The following is a 16,829-nucleotide window of genomic DNA, read 5'->3' as shown; positions in this document are numbered from 1 at the left end:
GAAAGCATAGAGTATGTGCTCCTTCGTGAGAAGACTCTCTGAATTATCTTTACAAAAGCCCTCCAGTGCTTCTGTAAAAATATATACTGACCTAACAGAATTTTAAAAACAACTAAAATCTAAGCAATTGCACCTCCTGGGCTATATCCTATTGTAAAAAAATGTCATCTTTTAACTGAAGTGTATCCTTGCTGATGTTCAAATCTGTCTTTCAAACACTTTTTAGCAATGTACACAGTAAATCTTTTGCTAGACTGTCTGGTAGTAATGGGGGGAAGAGATGATGCGATTTAACTGCAGGTCCCACATGCCTATTTAAGTAATTGATATGCAAACAGATATCACTTAGCAGTTTATCTTCCTTCCTCTGTTTGTTTCATCCATATTTCTGAAGGGCAGTATGGTAAAAATCTGGTAGAAGCAAAATTATTCTGTATTCATAGCCAAGTGTTGTCTTCCTTAAGCAAACCTCTCTGGTCAGAGTAAGATCTTTCTGAAGTGTAAACAGCACAAGTCTTTGATTGGTTGCACTTACCATTATTGTTTAATAGATACTATTGGAAGAAGCCAAAGATTTGCTGTCTGACTGGTTGGACACAAAATTTGGCAGTCAGGTGACTGATAATTCCATATTCTCAAAGCTCCCCAAATTCTGGGAAGGAGAATTTCATAAAGATATGGAAGCACTCAACGTGAGTATACAAACTGTTTTCTGTTCTACAAGTGTGCGTGCCATGCATCATAATACCTAGAATACAATTTAGCTACTTCAATAGCTTTCAAAAACCTCATATTACAGCCTTACTGCTAAAGTACCTCTTTTAATGTGAATATGTAGCGGTTAAGCTAGCACCTGTTCTGTTTCCATCCCAACAATCTTAAATCCATTGTGTGTGTTACTAGAGCCAGTTAACTGGTGATCAAGTTTGATGTCTGCATTTGATGTCTGCATTCCATCCCTTGCCCTTGGTGTAGCATAGGCTTATAATCATAAACTGATCCGGAAGTTTGAGATCGACTCTGTTAGCTGCACAAGACAGCCCTGCCAGCCTCAGCATTCAGATTCAACTGCTTACCGGTCTTCAGTCACTAAGAAATTATATGATGATAACAATCGAGGACAGATTTGTCTGTTACAGATGAAATGCCGTGTAATATGCAATGGTACAGATCAGTGAAGGTTTATTTAATTTACCTGCAAATCAGAGGCGCTTATTGCCTGTTCTGTCAGAAGTGCAGAAGGTGGAAGAGCTGACATCGCCTGCAGTGGTTTGTTATTAACATTGCCGTAAGGGCAGAGGAAGAACGGCCACAGCACATTGTTTCAGAAAGCTTGAAACAGGAGTCTTAGTGTCACTTGCTTTTGAGCCAGTTTTAAACCAGTGTATACTATAAATATTTAGTGTCTATTTGCATATATATATTTATATTAATTCTTGTATATATCTAAAACACGTTTTATATAAATATTTTGTTTACATAATTTATACATATCTATATAAATATGAAATTCTACTTTTTATCTATAGGTTTTACCTCCAGATGTTTTAACACGAGTTAGTGAATATGTGCCAGAAATTGTGGATTTTGTGAAAAAGATTGTGGATAATGGTTACGGGTAAGTTTGCCACTGGATGCTTTTGTTGTCCGCTTGTACTGTACTAGAGCTGGAATGATTGCTTTCAACACTTAACTGTGAACTGTTTCCTCTGTTTTCACATGCAGTACTAGTCTTTTCCAGAAGTAGTGTTTCATCAAATAAAGGAACTTCAGGTTCCTTTGCAAAAGACCTGTTATTTATCACCTGATGAAAATGTGCTATTCTGTACTTCTGATGTCTTTACAAAGAGAGAAGTTAATTATTAAATTTATAGGATTAAATCCTCATTCATTAAAATAAATAGCCAAAGTCCCATTCATTTTAACTGTGTTTGACTCCTGGCCTTCAACAAGGCATTTCAGAAATGGATGCCTGAGTAGAAGGCTAGAAATCAGTTTTAAGTAACAGAAGTTTAAAAGGAAAAAAGTAATAATGAACTTTTTTTCTGCTATTGTCTAATATTTGTGAATATCAAGCTAATATTCTGGAAGTTCTTAAGTATCATGACAGATGCCCATCTGAAAGTTTTGAGTTCTCTTTCTATTAATTGCCTCAATTTTTCTACATGATGTATTTTTATTTTGAAAAAAAGCAAACCTGTGATTCAGATTGCCATAATTTCTCTTTTTAAACCTACATTTTAAAATTCTCTTTAAAAAAGGGAGCAGCAGTTCAAAATTGTTGGCACTGAATTATCAGCATTTCTGTTAGCCCTGAAACTTAACGTTTGTATCAGAGTTTTTATTATGGACGTACCTTTGTGTCAGAGTTTTTATTATGGCTGTAGTGGGGCAAAATTAGCAAAGTAAAGGGGGACAAAATGACTGCGAAACAGACATGATTCATATTATATTATTCCAAAATATTGAAAGGGTCCAGAGGTACTGTAAATATTTCTTCTCCTGGGACTGTTATCTAATGTCTCGCCTCTTAAGAGTTTAACAAAAGATGTTAGTTGTTTTCCCTTTGATCAATTTTATTATGACTTTCAATTTGTCTGAAGCCTTTATGGACAGGCCTTAAAACTTAGGCTCACCTAAGTCATCTTTACAATACTGAGCAGTACCGTACTGTATGTAGTGTCACTAGAGAACTGAAGTGATTTTTGTTATAAAATTCAGTTAAGTCTTGGTAGAAAGTTAGCTGAATAATGAACTTTAACTTCTCAGGTATGTGTCCAATGGATCTGTATACTTTGATACTATGAAGTTTGATTCCAGTGAAAAACACTCCTATGCCAAGTTGGTTCCTGAAGCTGTAGGTGATCAAAAAGCTCTTCAAGAGGGAGAAGGTAAAAAGGGGAAATAACATTTGCTTAAGTTGCTGAATAAACTGATGATGTATTGATCTCTTCATCTGACTTCAATGACATTTGGATCAAAGTCACTGTCAGAGTTGAATAGTTTACCTGCTGCACTTCCTTTACCAACAGATTTATTTTCCAAAGTTTTGTAGCTTGAGCCAACACTTTCCTGAAACTTTTACATTGGAAAATACCAAGAAATGTTGTTAATTCTAGGGTGGTTTTGGATTGCTTGGGGGTTTTTTAGTTCGTTTGTTTCTTTGAGAGAGTTTTTTGGTCAGAATTGTGAATAGCTCAATCATTTGACTACAGCTCAGTTATTTGGCTGTTCATCTGGTTCAGAGTAGGAGGAAGAAAGACTTGAAGCTGGGTCTTCCACATGCCAGGTGAAAGCTCTCCAACACCATGCTGTGGCTATTTCATGACAAATATTTGGGTTCCTCTTTCGTACTGAGAACTCCTCCTACTTGTAAACCTTGTGGCGTTGAACTAAATCCAAATACAGATTTGTTTTTTAGTTTTTTAGCTGTAGCATAGGATTAGCTCAAAATGCTCAGTAAACACATTAATCAAACCCCTGAAGAACTATCGGGGTTAATTATGAGGAATTTTGAGGGCTGAATTCTTTTCTTTTATTTATTTATTTTCTTTTTCACTGTATGTGAGGTACAGCAAGGCCAAAAATCAGTAATGCTGGTGTTCAAACAAAATGTATATATTTACATTTTCTCTTCTGAAAGGTGACCTGAGCATCTCAGCTGATCGCTTAAGTGAGAAGCATTCTCCAAATGATTTTGCTTTGTGGAAATCCTCCAAACCAGGAGAGCCCTCATGGGACTCTCCATGGGGAAAGGTAAGGACATTATAATCAGGATTTAGATCTTCTACACCTTAGTAAATAGCATCCACCTTAGTAAACAGCATTACACAAATACTTTGCCTCACCTCATATTAATAATGTATAGATTATGGGGATCTTGTATTCAATCATAGATTCTGTTGCTCTGGTCATTTAATAAATTAGAAAGTGTATCAATCTGTCTGACACTTCTTAAACAGAAGTCTGCATGCAGGCTCAGGATGGCTGTTGCTGGTCGTTTGTCCTGTATCTACAGGCTTTATCTGCAGTAATTTCTATATCCCTTTTTCTCCTTGTGATCAAAAATATCAATGTAATTTTCAAAATAATAATAAGCAGGATAATCGAGGCATCACAGATGTATATACCATGTTTGATCTTTAAAGCCAACAGTATACTTTTATGAAGGTGAGATTAAAAATATTTTTTGCTTGGTAACACTGTCTCCTTTCCTCAGGTGTGTAACTGCTTAGCAGCAGACCAATGAGGGAATGATGAATAAGCAGGAGAGAAAGACAATTAACTAGGAGCCAAGTAATGTCTTTTTCTTAACAGGGTCGTCCCGGTTGGCACATTGAATGTTCTGCTATGGCTGGATCCATTCTAGGAGAGTCAATGGATATTCATGGAGGAGGGTTTGATCTCCGATTTCCCCACCATGACAATGAACTGGCACAGTCTGAGGTGAATAAACTGGGCTTCAGTTCAGTGCTGAAAAAGTAACACACTTTGCTTTGACTGCAACTCACACAAATCCATCAACTAAGTTTTAAAACTTTGTGTGATTTGTATAAGCATAGCTTTTTTGTTCTCAGATTTTATTCTTGAATTATCCTACTTGCTGGTATATATGTAAGCAGTGTTGGGTCTTCAGGGTTTTTGTTTTTGCTGCAGGCATACTTTGAAAATGATCACTGGGTTCGGTATTTTCTGCATACTGGCCACTTAACAATTGCTGGCTGTAAAATGTCCAAATCTTTGAAGAATTTCATTACCATAAAAGATGCACTGAAGAAACATACAGGTAAAAATTGCTTCGGAATTTGAACACTTTTGATGTAGTTTGAGTGGTGACTGTGGTAGTTTTGTTGTTCAGGCACATAATGGAGTTTCCAAAAATGGCTCACCTCAGGTGTCTGTCTTCTTTGCTAACTTGAGAACAGCTTCCTTGTTCTTCCGTTCCTTGTTGGTATTATCTGTATGGATAATAGCGTTCTTGCTTTTTTGGTAGACGTATTGACAGTAACAACATTAAAAATTACGTTCTTAGCCACTGCAGTATTGGAGGCCATAAAAATACTTTAGATTATGATTATGTTCCTTGTTTATTTTGAAACTCCTAATAGCGCGACAGTTACGGTTGGCTTTCCTCATGCACTCTTGGAAAGATACACTGGATTATTCAAATAATACCATGGAGTCAGCTATTCAGTATGAGAAGTTTATGAATGTAAGTAAGCTTTCCATTCCTCCTCCAGCTCTCTAAGCTTTGTGTTGTGATATGTGTTTCAAGGAATAGAACCCAAGGATATATAGGCCATATCCAGAAACTTGAGTTTGCCTTCTGAATTCGTGGGGTGGGATGTCACAATATTTGTTTAGTTGCCATTGAACGTTCAAGTTAGGTAAATTCCACAGACAGCTGCATTCCTCTGCAGCCGGGTGCTTTCTCCAGGTTTTGACATCTCTGAGCAGCTTGGCACTTACACGCGAGATTTGTTTCTCAGTTCAGCTTGCTTATAGGACTCAGTCCAACAGACACTCTTGTAACACATCTACCAGATCAGACTTTATACAAATATAGCCAAAGGAGAAGAGAGAGTATCATTCCTACCTTGTCGCCTCACCATATACATCGACCATTTGTCTCTGTGCCTTGTAGGCATATGTGAGGGGTCAGGCACAGTTCCTCTCCCTGCTTATTTTGGAACCATGATTTAAACCCACGTTTCCCACAAGCAGGCTGTACAGCATTTTGAGATGGTTGATCTTGGTCTCTCTAGCTGAAGCTATTCTGCTTTTTATGTAAAACATTTATGGTTTGGTTCAGGCCATGGAATAACTGAAAATGACTTTTCACCAAGATGGATGCCCTTGCTATAAAGCCATTTTTATTCTTCGGCTTCCATTGTTAGCAACACACTTTAAAATCTGCCATAAGAACTCTTGCCTAGACTTTTAAAAAATAGTCTTGTATTTGAGCAGCATGGTGTTTAGAGTATTGTAGTGTATCATGCAGTGGCAGAGCCAAGAGACAGAGCTGAATTACAGTCCAGCTGTGATTTAGAGTTATGCAAAATGTGTGGGTTTCCTTGCTTTGACAGACATTCAGTAGATCCTGGCTGAAACAGTGTTGGAACTAAAAACTTTTGGAGGCTAATTAAGAAAATAATGCTCTTTTTTGGTAGTAAATGCTGGTTGTATCTAATATAAACTGATTTTTAGCCATATTCTTCTTTGATAGGAGTTCTTTTTAAATGTGAAGGATATTCTTCGAGCTCCCACTGATGTAACAGACCAGTTTCAGAAATGGGAAAATCAGGAAGCAGAGCTGAACAAAAAGTAAGTGGAGCATTCCTACTTCTCTGTGAATAGCTATTGTGTAGCTACGTGTTTTAATTTTTTGCTTGCAAAATGACTTACTATGTATATAGTGATATTGTAAGTGCAGCATTTCCACTGAGTACCCAACTCTATACAAGCTAGTGAATTTAATCTTGCAACACCTTTATGAAGTACAGATGAAATTGTTAATTTCGCTTTCATTTAGGCTAAGTACACCAGCATGCCTCACTGCCCTGTGAAGAGAAGGAGAATTTTTTTGTTCAACATCTGTCATTTTCTTCACTACTTGAAATGCTGTCCTTCTGTCTGAGAAATGACCAATAATTCACAGTGGTTACAACTGGGAAAATAGTATTTTACACATTTCAAAGTGCAGTGAGCAAACTAAGACACACAGAAGTTAAATAACCTGACTAAAAGCACAAATACTCAGAGTGCCAATGTTCGAAAATGTGTTATTGAGAGAGACAGTGATATCAATATTGCAGTCTTTCGTTTTTATAACAAAGCTGTCATTATTGTTTGTAATACAAACAGCTTCCTATGTGACTTCTATTATGTGTGAAATTTAAATAGAAGCATCTCATGTTACAGTACTAAAATTGTTCCTAGTTCAGTTCACTGTTGTGGACAGAGATGTTGACTGTAGAAGGATGTCCTCTGAAAATATTATCTTCAACTTCAGGTTGGTAGAGATAACCCTGTTTTAAAAAAAGGGGGAAGATAGTAAGTAATAGAGAGGACAAAAGAAAGGGACAAAGAAGTGGAAGGAACAGAAGGTATGCTTCAGGGATAATTTTGTTTTCCTTTCTCTACCACTTTTCATTCTCTTTTCTCTGGAAAAAAGTACGTTTGAAACAGTAGTACTCCTAGTGTGATGAAATGGTACTTTAATATATTGTATTACTTATTATGCCTATTCACGAACATTGCAAAGGTTTGCATTACTTTATTCCTTGTATCTGCTTGTAGCAGCTTCATAACACTTCACTTTGTGGTAAGTTACCTTCCAAATTGGTGCTTGTCGATGGAAAGACACTAAACAGAATACTTGGCTGGTACATAGGGATAGGAGAGCAATACTGTAAAACAAATACTAAGCACAAGAATGTACTAAATAAGCAATTTATACTGCTTCAAAAAAACGGCATGAAAAGGCTGGTTGCTGAAAAAGTGTTTAATGTAATTTTGTTTGGATAGTTGTTGCCAGTTAGCTTATCCTGCCTGCCTTTGTCCATAGCAGCAAATTGGCAGCATCATAATGCCCTTTTCTCACTCATCTGTTTTTCCTTCAAATAAAAATTATGAACCAACAAAAGATTATCTCACTTTTAGGTTCCCTTACTCTTCTGAGATTCTTCAGAGTAGGCTGCAGATACTTCTGACATCAATAGTAAAAAAAATCTTTTTCTTCTTAGTTTTTACGACAAGAAGGCAGCAATTCATGAAGCACTGTGTGACAATATTGACACTCGCTCTGTCTTAGAAGAAATGCGTTCATTAGTCAGTCAGAGTAACTCCTATATTGCTGCAAAGAAATCTTCCAGACAAATGCCAAACAGACTTCTTTTAGAAAACATCAGTTCCTATCTCACTCAAATGCTAAAGGTATGTAATAGCAAGTAGTAACGTTGCTATTGCACTGTGCAATTATAACTGTTGTATTTTTCAAGTATGTAGGGATCTGTACAGTCTTTGTTTAAATCTTGTAGGAAACTAGAGATCTTCCACACACATCCCATCCAAAACAACCCCAGATTGCAGTGCGTGCTGCAGCAGGAACAATGTGAAGTCCTTTATGTTACATTCTAATTTGAGCTAATGTTTTGTTGAATAGTGGAGAACCCCTAATACATGCAAGGAAAATTAGATGGTAGAAAAAATATGAAGTCAGGGTGTCAAATCGGACAGATTAAAGCTAAATCTGAAAGCAAATACTTAGTATTCTGTATCAATTAAAACCCAAAACTTATTAGAGCAGCAAATTGTGGGTTAAATGAGAACTAGGTGGCTTCAAAACCCTAGCACATGTTAATTCTGCTTAGTTTTCACATGCCTGTGACCTGACGTATACAATCTTTTCTTTTTTCTTTTTATGTTTTTTTGTTCACCAGATTTTTGGTGCCATAGAAAGTGATGACGCAATTGGTTTTCCTGTTGGAGGGAGTAGTCAAAACATAAATGTAAGTGAAGGACAAAGTACACTATACAAAATCACTCTGTGACCTGTGAAGAGGTTAGGTTAGGTAAAGTGATGACATTACTGATATGTAGCAGACTTATATCCTTTCTGCTTTTAACATTTTAATCTAAAATAATTAACTGGCTTAGGAAGCAGGATTTTTCTTTTATGAGAGTTGGCGGTTTTTATAGGTTTCTTTAACTGAATGAGAGACAAATTGTATAGCAACCAGAAAAAGAATTATCGTGTCTTCTGAATGATGAGTCTGTTTAAGAAACCACGTTAACTACAGACAGCACATGCTACCATCTAAAGACTCGTTACAAGTATTTGTATGTTAAGTAGTTTCAAAATACAATTATACCGATTAAACTTCCTTGTGGTACACCAAAAACCAACCTGGAGGCAGCTGGAGTTTTATCTGCATTTCAATCTCTTTTTTCTGATCTCCTTTATAGCCACAGGTTTTATCTGGCTTTTGAAGGCTGTTTTGCTTTGGTCACCCAGCAGTTCCAATGTGATGCAGAATTTTTCTGCAAATACCTGGGAGATACCTGAGGAAAGTGCTGATGGGCACTGTAATAACAGTCATGTTTCATGGTGCAGGAAGGAGAAATAACTCCATATGAAAGCTATCAACTTTACTGTCTTTGTTCATGTGGAAAATCTGACATGGACAAACCTGTGCTGTTTTTCAAGTATTTTTCTGCATTCAAAGGTGTGACTATATATATTTCTGTTCCTTCTTAGAAGGAATAATTAAAACATCTGTAGTGTAACAAAAATCTGAACTTTTTATTAATGAAAGGAAGAGGAAAGCTTGCTTGTGGTTGAAGAATGTGAATGAACACTCATCTGATAATTTCCCATGCAAATACTTATATTACTGTGCTGTGGAAATCTCCAGTAATGATAAAAGAAAGATAATATGAAAGATACTCAGTATTTCATACCAAACCCCATCAATAGCGAATTTTAATTTAGCTCAGAATTATTTTGAATTATCGAGACAGGCAGCACCTGAACACTTACCTTTTTAGGGAAAATGAAAAATACTAAATTAGTATTTAGCACTTAATTCAGGCAGTGTTTACAACAGATAACACTTTATGGAAGGATTGGCAGTACCTTGGTACAGGAAGCTAAGTCCTTTCTCCTTTAAAGTAACGTTGCCAAGGGTAGTAGAGTCAGAAGAATGTTGTGCAGAAAGAATCCTGTGGTAACACCTGTTATCACAGTTGTCAGAAGAATCTTGTGCTAACACCTGTTATGTACAAGAAACTTCTGTTTTTATCACCTAGGACATTACTGCGTTTAAGCATTATAATATAAAGATGCATAATATCACAAATGTTGGGGCTGTTTCATGAAATATTATACCCTCTTTCAGTCTTCCATGCAGATACTTATTTTTCTTTGGAGGAATTACCAGGCGAACATTCAAGGTTGAAAAACTTCTCATTAATTACAGAAGGCCTGTTTTTGATTTGTCTAAATTGGAGCAAAATGCATAATCCTCTTCAAAAGCTGTGACAGAACAACTAGCTTAATTACTGCGGTTCAGTAATTTACGTGAAAGGGGATAGAAGAGATTTTAATTCAGAAAACCTCAGGTTCCGTAGTCTCATTTTCCAAATGAATTGAGCGTTGCTATCAAGTTAGTTATTTTGGAAATAAAATTTTTTAATCTTAAATGACTGATAAAGTAGGGACAGCGCATGCTTTCCTGACACCGCTTCATCTGGATGTTTAGCTAGCTTCAGTGTAGAGGGGGTAGTGAAGGTATGACTCTTGCTCACTTTCCAGAGCCTGTTTCTTCTGCCAGACTTGTCAGCAATGGTTCCAGTTGTGAAGGTGATTGCATAGTATTCACATTTATGAAAAGTTCTAGTGGAGCCCCTCAGCTCCTTTCATATGGGCACTTTTTGAGCATAACAGACTATCTTGTCTGTTAATTGCAAAGGAATTTGTCATGGAGATTTAACAGATTGGAAAGACTCAGGGAGACTGTAGGGGAGACAAGAGTGTGTGTTTTTTCTTTTTCTCCCCCACCCTCCAAACTAATGAAACTTTTAATTTAATCAGTCTCCTGGGTGCCTAGCTTCCCCTCTTGGGATTCCAGAAAAGCATCTGCAGACAGCACTGATCTGTAGTTGTTCTTGTAATTGTTCACTGCTGTTCACTAACTGTTTGCTGTTGCTATTCACTACCACCGAAAGCAGGATTCTCAGGATTTTTTCTGTGAGTTTTTAAAACTACCATTTACTTATACATGAAATAATTGAACAGTAATCTCTCCCCATGTTTTGTAGGGTAGGGAGTCACGTGAGGAATACAGACAACTGCACTGTATTGGGAATAAACACAATTAGCATAAGCTAACATCTGAGGAACAGATCTGTGTTCTAACGAAAATGAGTCCTAACATCAGTTTCACCTGGTATTATGTCTGACAAACACTGTGACCCAAGTCAGGCAACACAGAACGTGAAGGAGCAAATTCGTCTGGGTGGTGTTTTTTATCCCTGTGCTGCATTATAGTTAGCTGCTTTATAGCATAACCCTGTGGAACTGATATATCTGTAACTGAAAGGAGACAAAAAAGGAACGGGGAGAGGCAGGCAGAACTTCACAAGTACCTGCACAAAAGGAAAATTGACAGCTAATGCAAGGGATCATCTGTCCTTTGACATCAATGCAGCAATGACAATTTTTATCGATGCACATCAGCCCTGAGGGTCAGGTTCCATTTACCAGCACATATATATGAAGTGGGTAAGGACACGTTTTATATCTAAATTATGATTAGCTAACTGTAGAAATAATTATCCTGCAGGTTGAATCTACAGTGATGCCATACCTACAAGTTCTTTCTGAGTTCAGAGAAGGAGTGCGACAGATTGCCAGAGAGAAGAAAGGTGAGAGTTCACTTTTTCCTGTATTGTTGCATATGAGACTCGGGTTATAGGAATCAAACTGGGGGCATGAGCCAGCTGATACAGCAGTCTCTCTTTGCTTAGAGAATAAAATCTTTAAATCAGAATTAGCTTGAATATTTGCATCCCTGCTACCTGTGTCTTTAATTTGGGAATCTTTTACAGGCTGCTAAACTAATTTTATTATAATTTCCTAAAGAATTTGAAAGTTCTGGAATGACAGGACTGGCTGTTGTTTCTGTAGATTAGGGCACTCCCTGCTTTGTAGGTATAAAGTACCCAAGATCTCTTCTCCCAGGGAGCTTGCTCTCTTAAAGGTGTAGATTGCTACGCAATGATACTGTCTGTGTTTAACTGGCTTGAGATGTCTGTTCTTATTTGTTAGCGTAGTTGAAATTGTAGCTCCGCTGATGGTAATTGAGTGCTTTCTTTGCAAAATTCATCTGGGAGTTTGCTAGAAGTTGTTTCAGGCGCTGCTTTTTTCCTCTGAAAAGCTTTGATCAATCATGCTGTGTGTGTTGGCAGCAGAACCATACAGCGTTAAAAAAGGTTGTTTCATTAAGCCATCTTTGATTTTAGCGACTGATTAGTTCCTAATGGAGCTGTTACCATTTTCTGCTGTCCCCTGCGGAATTTACATGTCTTTAATAGGTATTTGATTCTTGTTTTCTTAAAACTGTTTTACACTGAGATTTGTACTTGAAGGCAAAATAAGTCATTTTTTCTATATAAAATAGATATTAATAACCCATGTATTATGCAGAAATATAAAATTACTTGTAGTGTCTGGTTGATAACCTATTCAGCTGGCAAAGAATGCAAACCCTAATTTTGCTACTGTTTTGAGTTTTTCTTAAGGGCTAATAAGTTTACCTTAAAAGCACAAAACTATATTTGTTAATGTGACTACTCGGCTATTACTGTCAAACTCCTATAGACCTAACTAATGCTGAGAAATAGGCTTGTTAGTTCCAACACCAAATATTTTCTGTAATTTGAATTAATTCAAGAAGTTTGTGTGTATATCCTCAGGCAAAAAAGGGACCTTTGGTCTTTTGGTATTTAACATAAATATTCATTTTATGTGAGGCTTCTGGTTTCCTTGTTTTCTGATGGTTGAGCTAAACTGTTGCTCACTCTTAACAGTGGTAACGTTTAAATATTACAGGGATTCTTGTAGATCATTTTTAGAACGTACTTAGCACTAGACTGCTTACTGGCACTTGAGTTTCTTACTTGGAAGGTATTGATATTTTGCATGAAATAAATTGGGCAGTAAGAATAAAACTGGATCTAGCTGCGGTGTGGCTGGGGTACAGAACACTGCAGTTTGACCAGGGAGGCACCTTTCATTAAACTATTTGACATATGGAAGCTGAGTGGTGGTTGGCAGGACCTGCGATGATGTGGTACTGATTTATTTCCCTGTACCAATTAAATTCTTACTTGCACGAAGTGTTAAATTACTGTGAAAGTTGTTCTGATTAATGGCTGGAAATACTGCCTCTATGTGGTTGTAAATGAAGGGAGTTTCCCCATCATAGCCTGATGCTGGCAGGATGGTGTTAAATATTAATTAACATGATCTGTATTGCTTTAAGTCTTCCTACAGGTTAAATAAAAAGTATGCTGCTTCGGTAAAACCTGCAGAGAAATATAAATGTCTCCATCCATATACACAGAACTTTTAAAAATACATATTTACAGAACATTTCACAGAATAAGCATTTGTAAAACTATGGGTTTCAGTAAGAATCAAAATGTATACACTCCACAAAAAATCTACCATCACTCAGAAAGGCTAACATTCAAACATTATTAGTAAAATAAATTCTGTCTTTTATAACCTTATTAGTGTTGAAACTGGAGACCTGCACCGATTACTTGCAGTTGAGTCTTGACTTAATTTGTGAACAACTCTAGCAATGATGGTAAACAGAAAAAGGAAAACATTGTGCTAGCTGTACAAGGGAAAGAAATGCAGAAACCCTCTGCAAAAGACATCAACGATCAGTTGGGCAGAGCATCTCTGTATTGCACATCCCAACATTTTGCTTGAGAACTTGACCAACTGCAAAGACCCCACATAGCTGTCTCTGCAAGGATGCACAGTGGAGCAGATCCGTGCTCTAGTGCAGCCCCCAATACTTGGGAAGAATTCCCATTAGCAGCAAGTTATTCTTCAGATGTTAAAAGAGGAGCAAGTCTCTTCAGTTGTTGGTTACTTATTTTAGGACATCTGCTTAAATTGACTACCCTGTGGTGAAGGTGTCCATGACTGAACTCTGCCTGCATCTTCATTTCCTGCCATGGATGCTGGTGTCATGTGGTATCTTGCTCTAAGCTGCTTCTGGGACACGGGGGAAGCCCTCTGCCCTCTTCCTAATGTATCATCAGTTGACCAGGATTGGGACAAATTTGATCATTGTCACCATGCCTGCTCTTTTCTTTTGCTGCCAGTCTTAACACCGAGCATTCTCAGGCTGGTGGGTTTTTTTAAGTTCCTCCTTTTCCTCTCCATCACAGTGTTCCCATTCACAACAGCACAACATCTGTTTCACATCCGAGACTCTTTGGCTTGAAGTTCACAGAAAATGTGAAAAGCGGTCTGGGCAATGCTCACAGGCTCAAGGTGTGCCTAGCTGTCCGGGTGTTCATGGGCACTGGTGATAAGGCTCTGTCTATCCACTGGTTTCCTGGCCACTGTCCTTAGTAAGGATAATGACTTACGTCTTAGGGCAGCCCATAAACACACACCCCTACCCAATCCGAAAACATCTTTGCTCTGGAGGTACCACATGAAAAGAACCTACTTTTCAGCCTTAAGCAGCCTGGTGCGGACTTCTCTGGATGACAAAGGATTGATCGGAGGATGTGTCCTTTCCTAAATAACACATTTCTTCTTCTTAAACTTCCAATTATTCATTATTTCAGATAAGTAAATATTTATAACTGAAAAGATGCTGTTTTATTGAATGAGCATTAGGTGTACCTGATACATTCTTGATACGATATGTGTAATTCTTTTGCCTGGGTTAGAGTCAGCACCTTTTAGTGTTAACAGCCAGTGAGGTAATCTTAGCCCTTGTTTATCTTTATGGCTTATTTAGAGTTGTATCAAACATGAATGTGGTTAACTGTGTAACTGCTTTGGATCAAGAAAAATAACAACTTAGTTCATGACGGACTAAAGAGCTTCTATAAACTGCAATGCTTTCCTGTACAAAGAGAGTTGCAGAACACTACCATGCAGTGAAATAGGGTGGCTGTTCCTTTTTATGGTATTAGGCCAGTTGGTGATCTGTTTGCTGTTCAGCTCTCTGAGGCTCTGAGAATTGTGGAAGGGATGAAGGTTCAGGGATGGTACCTGTATCTACTGGTAGGTGCTGTGTCTAGTACAGTGTCTGGGTGGCAGCTTCCCCTGCTAGAATTACTGCCCTTGAGACCCCTATTGCTTCTTAGATTTAGCCAGCTGAGAGTTACTGAAATGGAAAACACATTATAAGCATGTGGTGTCATCTAACCCAGGTATCTATCTTGTCACACTTGGTAGGCATTTCCTTCTAAGTGCAGCACTGTCCATAAAGAATGCCACTGAATTAAGTTCACAACAGCAACATACTGGTCTTCTTGATGCATGTAGTTCCTCTTAACTGGGCTGCTGCTTCTCGGCTGATACAGTTTCTCATCCAAGTAAATATCTTGTATGAAGATTTATTTTCCCCTTAGGCCCTGATAGCATCTCTTTCCGGTAAATCTTGAGTTCTTAATCATTTGGTGTCATCAAAGGCTCTTTGATAAATTCTCAAAAAAGAAAAAACGTTAGTCATGATGTCCTGATCACCATCCAGAAAGCCAAATCAAAATTCTATGTTCTGCTGCGACTAGCTTACTTGCAAAAACCAGCTTTGTCAGACTAGGTGGTAAAGATAACTCCGTGTAGAAACAGAGGATGTTTGGATTACAGTTGCTCTGACAAATGTCATTATCAAACCAACAAAATCGTAGTCCTCCAAAGGCACTGTTAGATGTGGCACAGGATATGTTAATTAGTGATTTTTTCTACAATAGGGTTCTTAACTCTTCTTACTGGAAATCCTGCAGCAACCATTAGGATCTTCCTGAGTCATACACCCTTCCACTATACCCTGGTAGAATTGTTGCATTGTTTCTGAACTGCCTTGGATTTTCTTTCTGTTCCCCTTCAGGAAAAATGAGGGTATCTTGGAAGAAATTTATTAATTTCAAGTCCCTGCAAAGAAACATGCTGCTTCTCTGGGTAGCTGAAAGAAGGGAGAGCTTATTTGAAAGGTTTATTACTTTAAAACAAAAGACCTTTCTCTGGCCTATGTGAGAGAGTGACAATTTCTTAATTGCATTTAAATAACTATGTAGCAGGACGCAAGTATATTTGCAGCAGATCTTACTTCACTAAAAGTATCTTTCATTCTCTGTAGTAACTGAAGTGCTGCAGTTGAGCGATGCTCTTCGAGATGACATCCTTCCTGAACTCGGAGTTCGATTTGAAGACCATGAAGGTACCTAATTATGTCTTGCAACTTTGTAGGTAGCTGTTTTTATAATCTTACTCTTTTCCTAAGTGGGGAAAAAACCTGTCAAGATTAATCTGGAATAATCCAACAAACTCAAGGACTGCAAAGCTATAGCATATCATATTTCTGATGTATGAATATATATTCTAGAACTGTATATTGGAATACATGTATAGAATGTAAATACATGCATTGCAATCTTTTTGATCTTTTTGTATAGCACCTAATTTCTTAATCACTTCTGAGTAGTTACTCAGTTGTATTTGCATTCAGCTTGCAATAAGAAAACTTAAACACCTTTATCTTTGACTATTCAAGCACTGGAAACTCATTCATCTGTTTTTGCTTCTTCAGGTCTTCCAACTGTGGTTAAATTAGTGGATAAGGACACGTTGTTGAAAGAAAGAGAAGAAAAGAAAAAGGTTATTATTTTAAGCATTCTGTATTTTTTAAATTTAAAATAATGTGCAAGCTATGGATACTTTTACATTTCTTTGATAACTTGTAAGAAGAATCTTAACAGACTATCGACAAGGAAAATAATATATGAGAATTGATACTAAAATTTGAGTGTGTTCCAGAAAAGAATTTTGAAACAGCAGCTTCTGAAAATTTTGTATAGGACCTAATGAATACCTCCAAGGTTTTTTGTTGAAGATCTTCATATAATTAAAAGATGTTGAGTATTGCATGCATACTATCTTAATGTCTCTGGAAGAATGATTCCAATGAGAAGCTAATTCAGACTTCTTTTCTCTGTACAAACGAAGTTGATGCTTTCCATAGAACTAGACTATATTTATCTGATTTGCGAGAACAAAATGCCCTGGC

The 16,829-nt window shown here is 37.3% G+C and overlaps 1 protein-coding gene across 2 annotated transcripts in view; it reads left to right on the top strand.

Annotated features, from left to right (window-relative positions):
• CARS1 (cysteinyl-tRNA synthetase 1) overlaps window positions 1-16,829 on the top strand; it is a 34,496-nt gene that overhangs the window by 12,718 nt on the left and 4,949 nt on the right. For both annotated transcript variants that reach the window (XM_056353431.1, XM_056353430.1), the window contains 13 exons: window positions 552-692; window positions 1,530-1,618; window positions 2,770-2,891; window positions 3,644-3,756; window positions 4,318-4,446; window positions 4,657-4,786; window positions 5,109-5,212; window positions 6,227-6,324; window positions 7,746-7,935; window positions 8,442-8,510; window positions 11,346-11,427; window positions 15,903-15,983; window positions 16,353-16,420. In XM_056353431.1, the coding sequence (XP_056209406.1) occupies window positions 552-692; window positions 1,530-1,618; window positions 2,770-2,891; window positions 3,644-3,756; window positions 4,318-4,446; window positions 4,657-4,786; window positions 5,109-5,212; window positions 6,227-6,324; window positions 7,746-7,935; window positions 8,442-8,510; window positions 11,346-11,427; window positions 15,903-15,983; window positions 16,353-16,420 (1,416 nt within the window). The remainder of the gene's footprint in view (window positions 1-551; window positions 693-1,529; window positions 1,619-2,769; window positions 2,892-3,643; window positions 3,757-4,317; window positions 4,447-4,656; window positions 4,787-5,108; window positions 5,213-6,226; window positions 6,325-7,745; window positions 7,936-8,441; window positions 8,511-11,345; window positions 11,428-15,902; window positions 15,984-16,352; window positions 16,421-16,829) is intronic.

Source organism: Falco biarmicus, chromosome 10 (genome assembly GCF_023638135.1).
Source record: "Falco biarmicus isolate bFalBia1 chromosome 10, bFalBia1.pri, whole genome shotgun sequence".
Lineage (NCBI taxonomy): Eukaryota > Metazoa > Chordata > Aves > Falconiformes > Falconidae > Falco > Falco biarmicus.
Note: the sequence above shows the minus strand (reverse complement) of the source record. Positions and strands in the feature narration are given on the sequence as shown.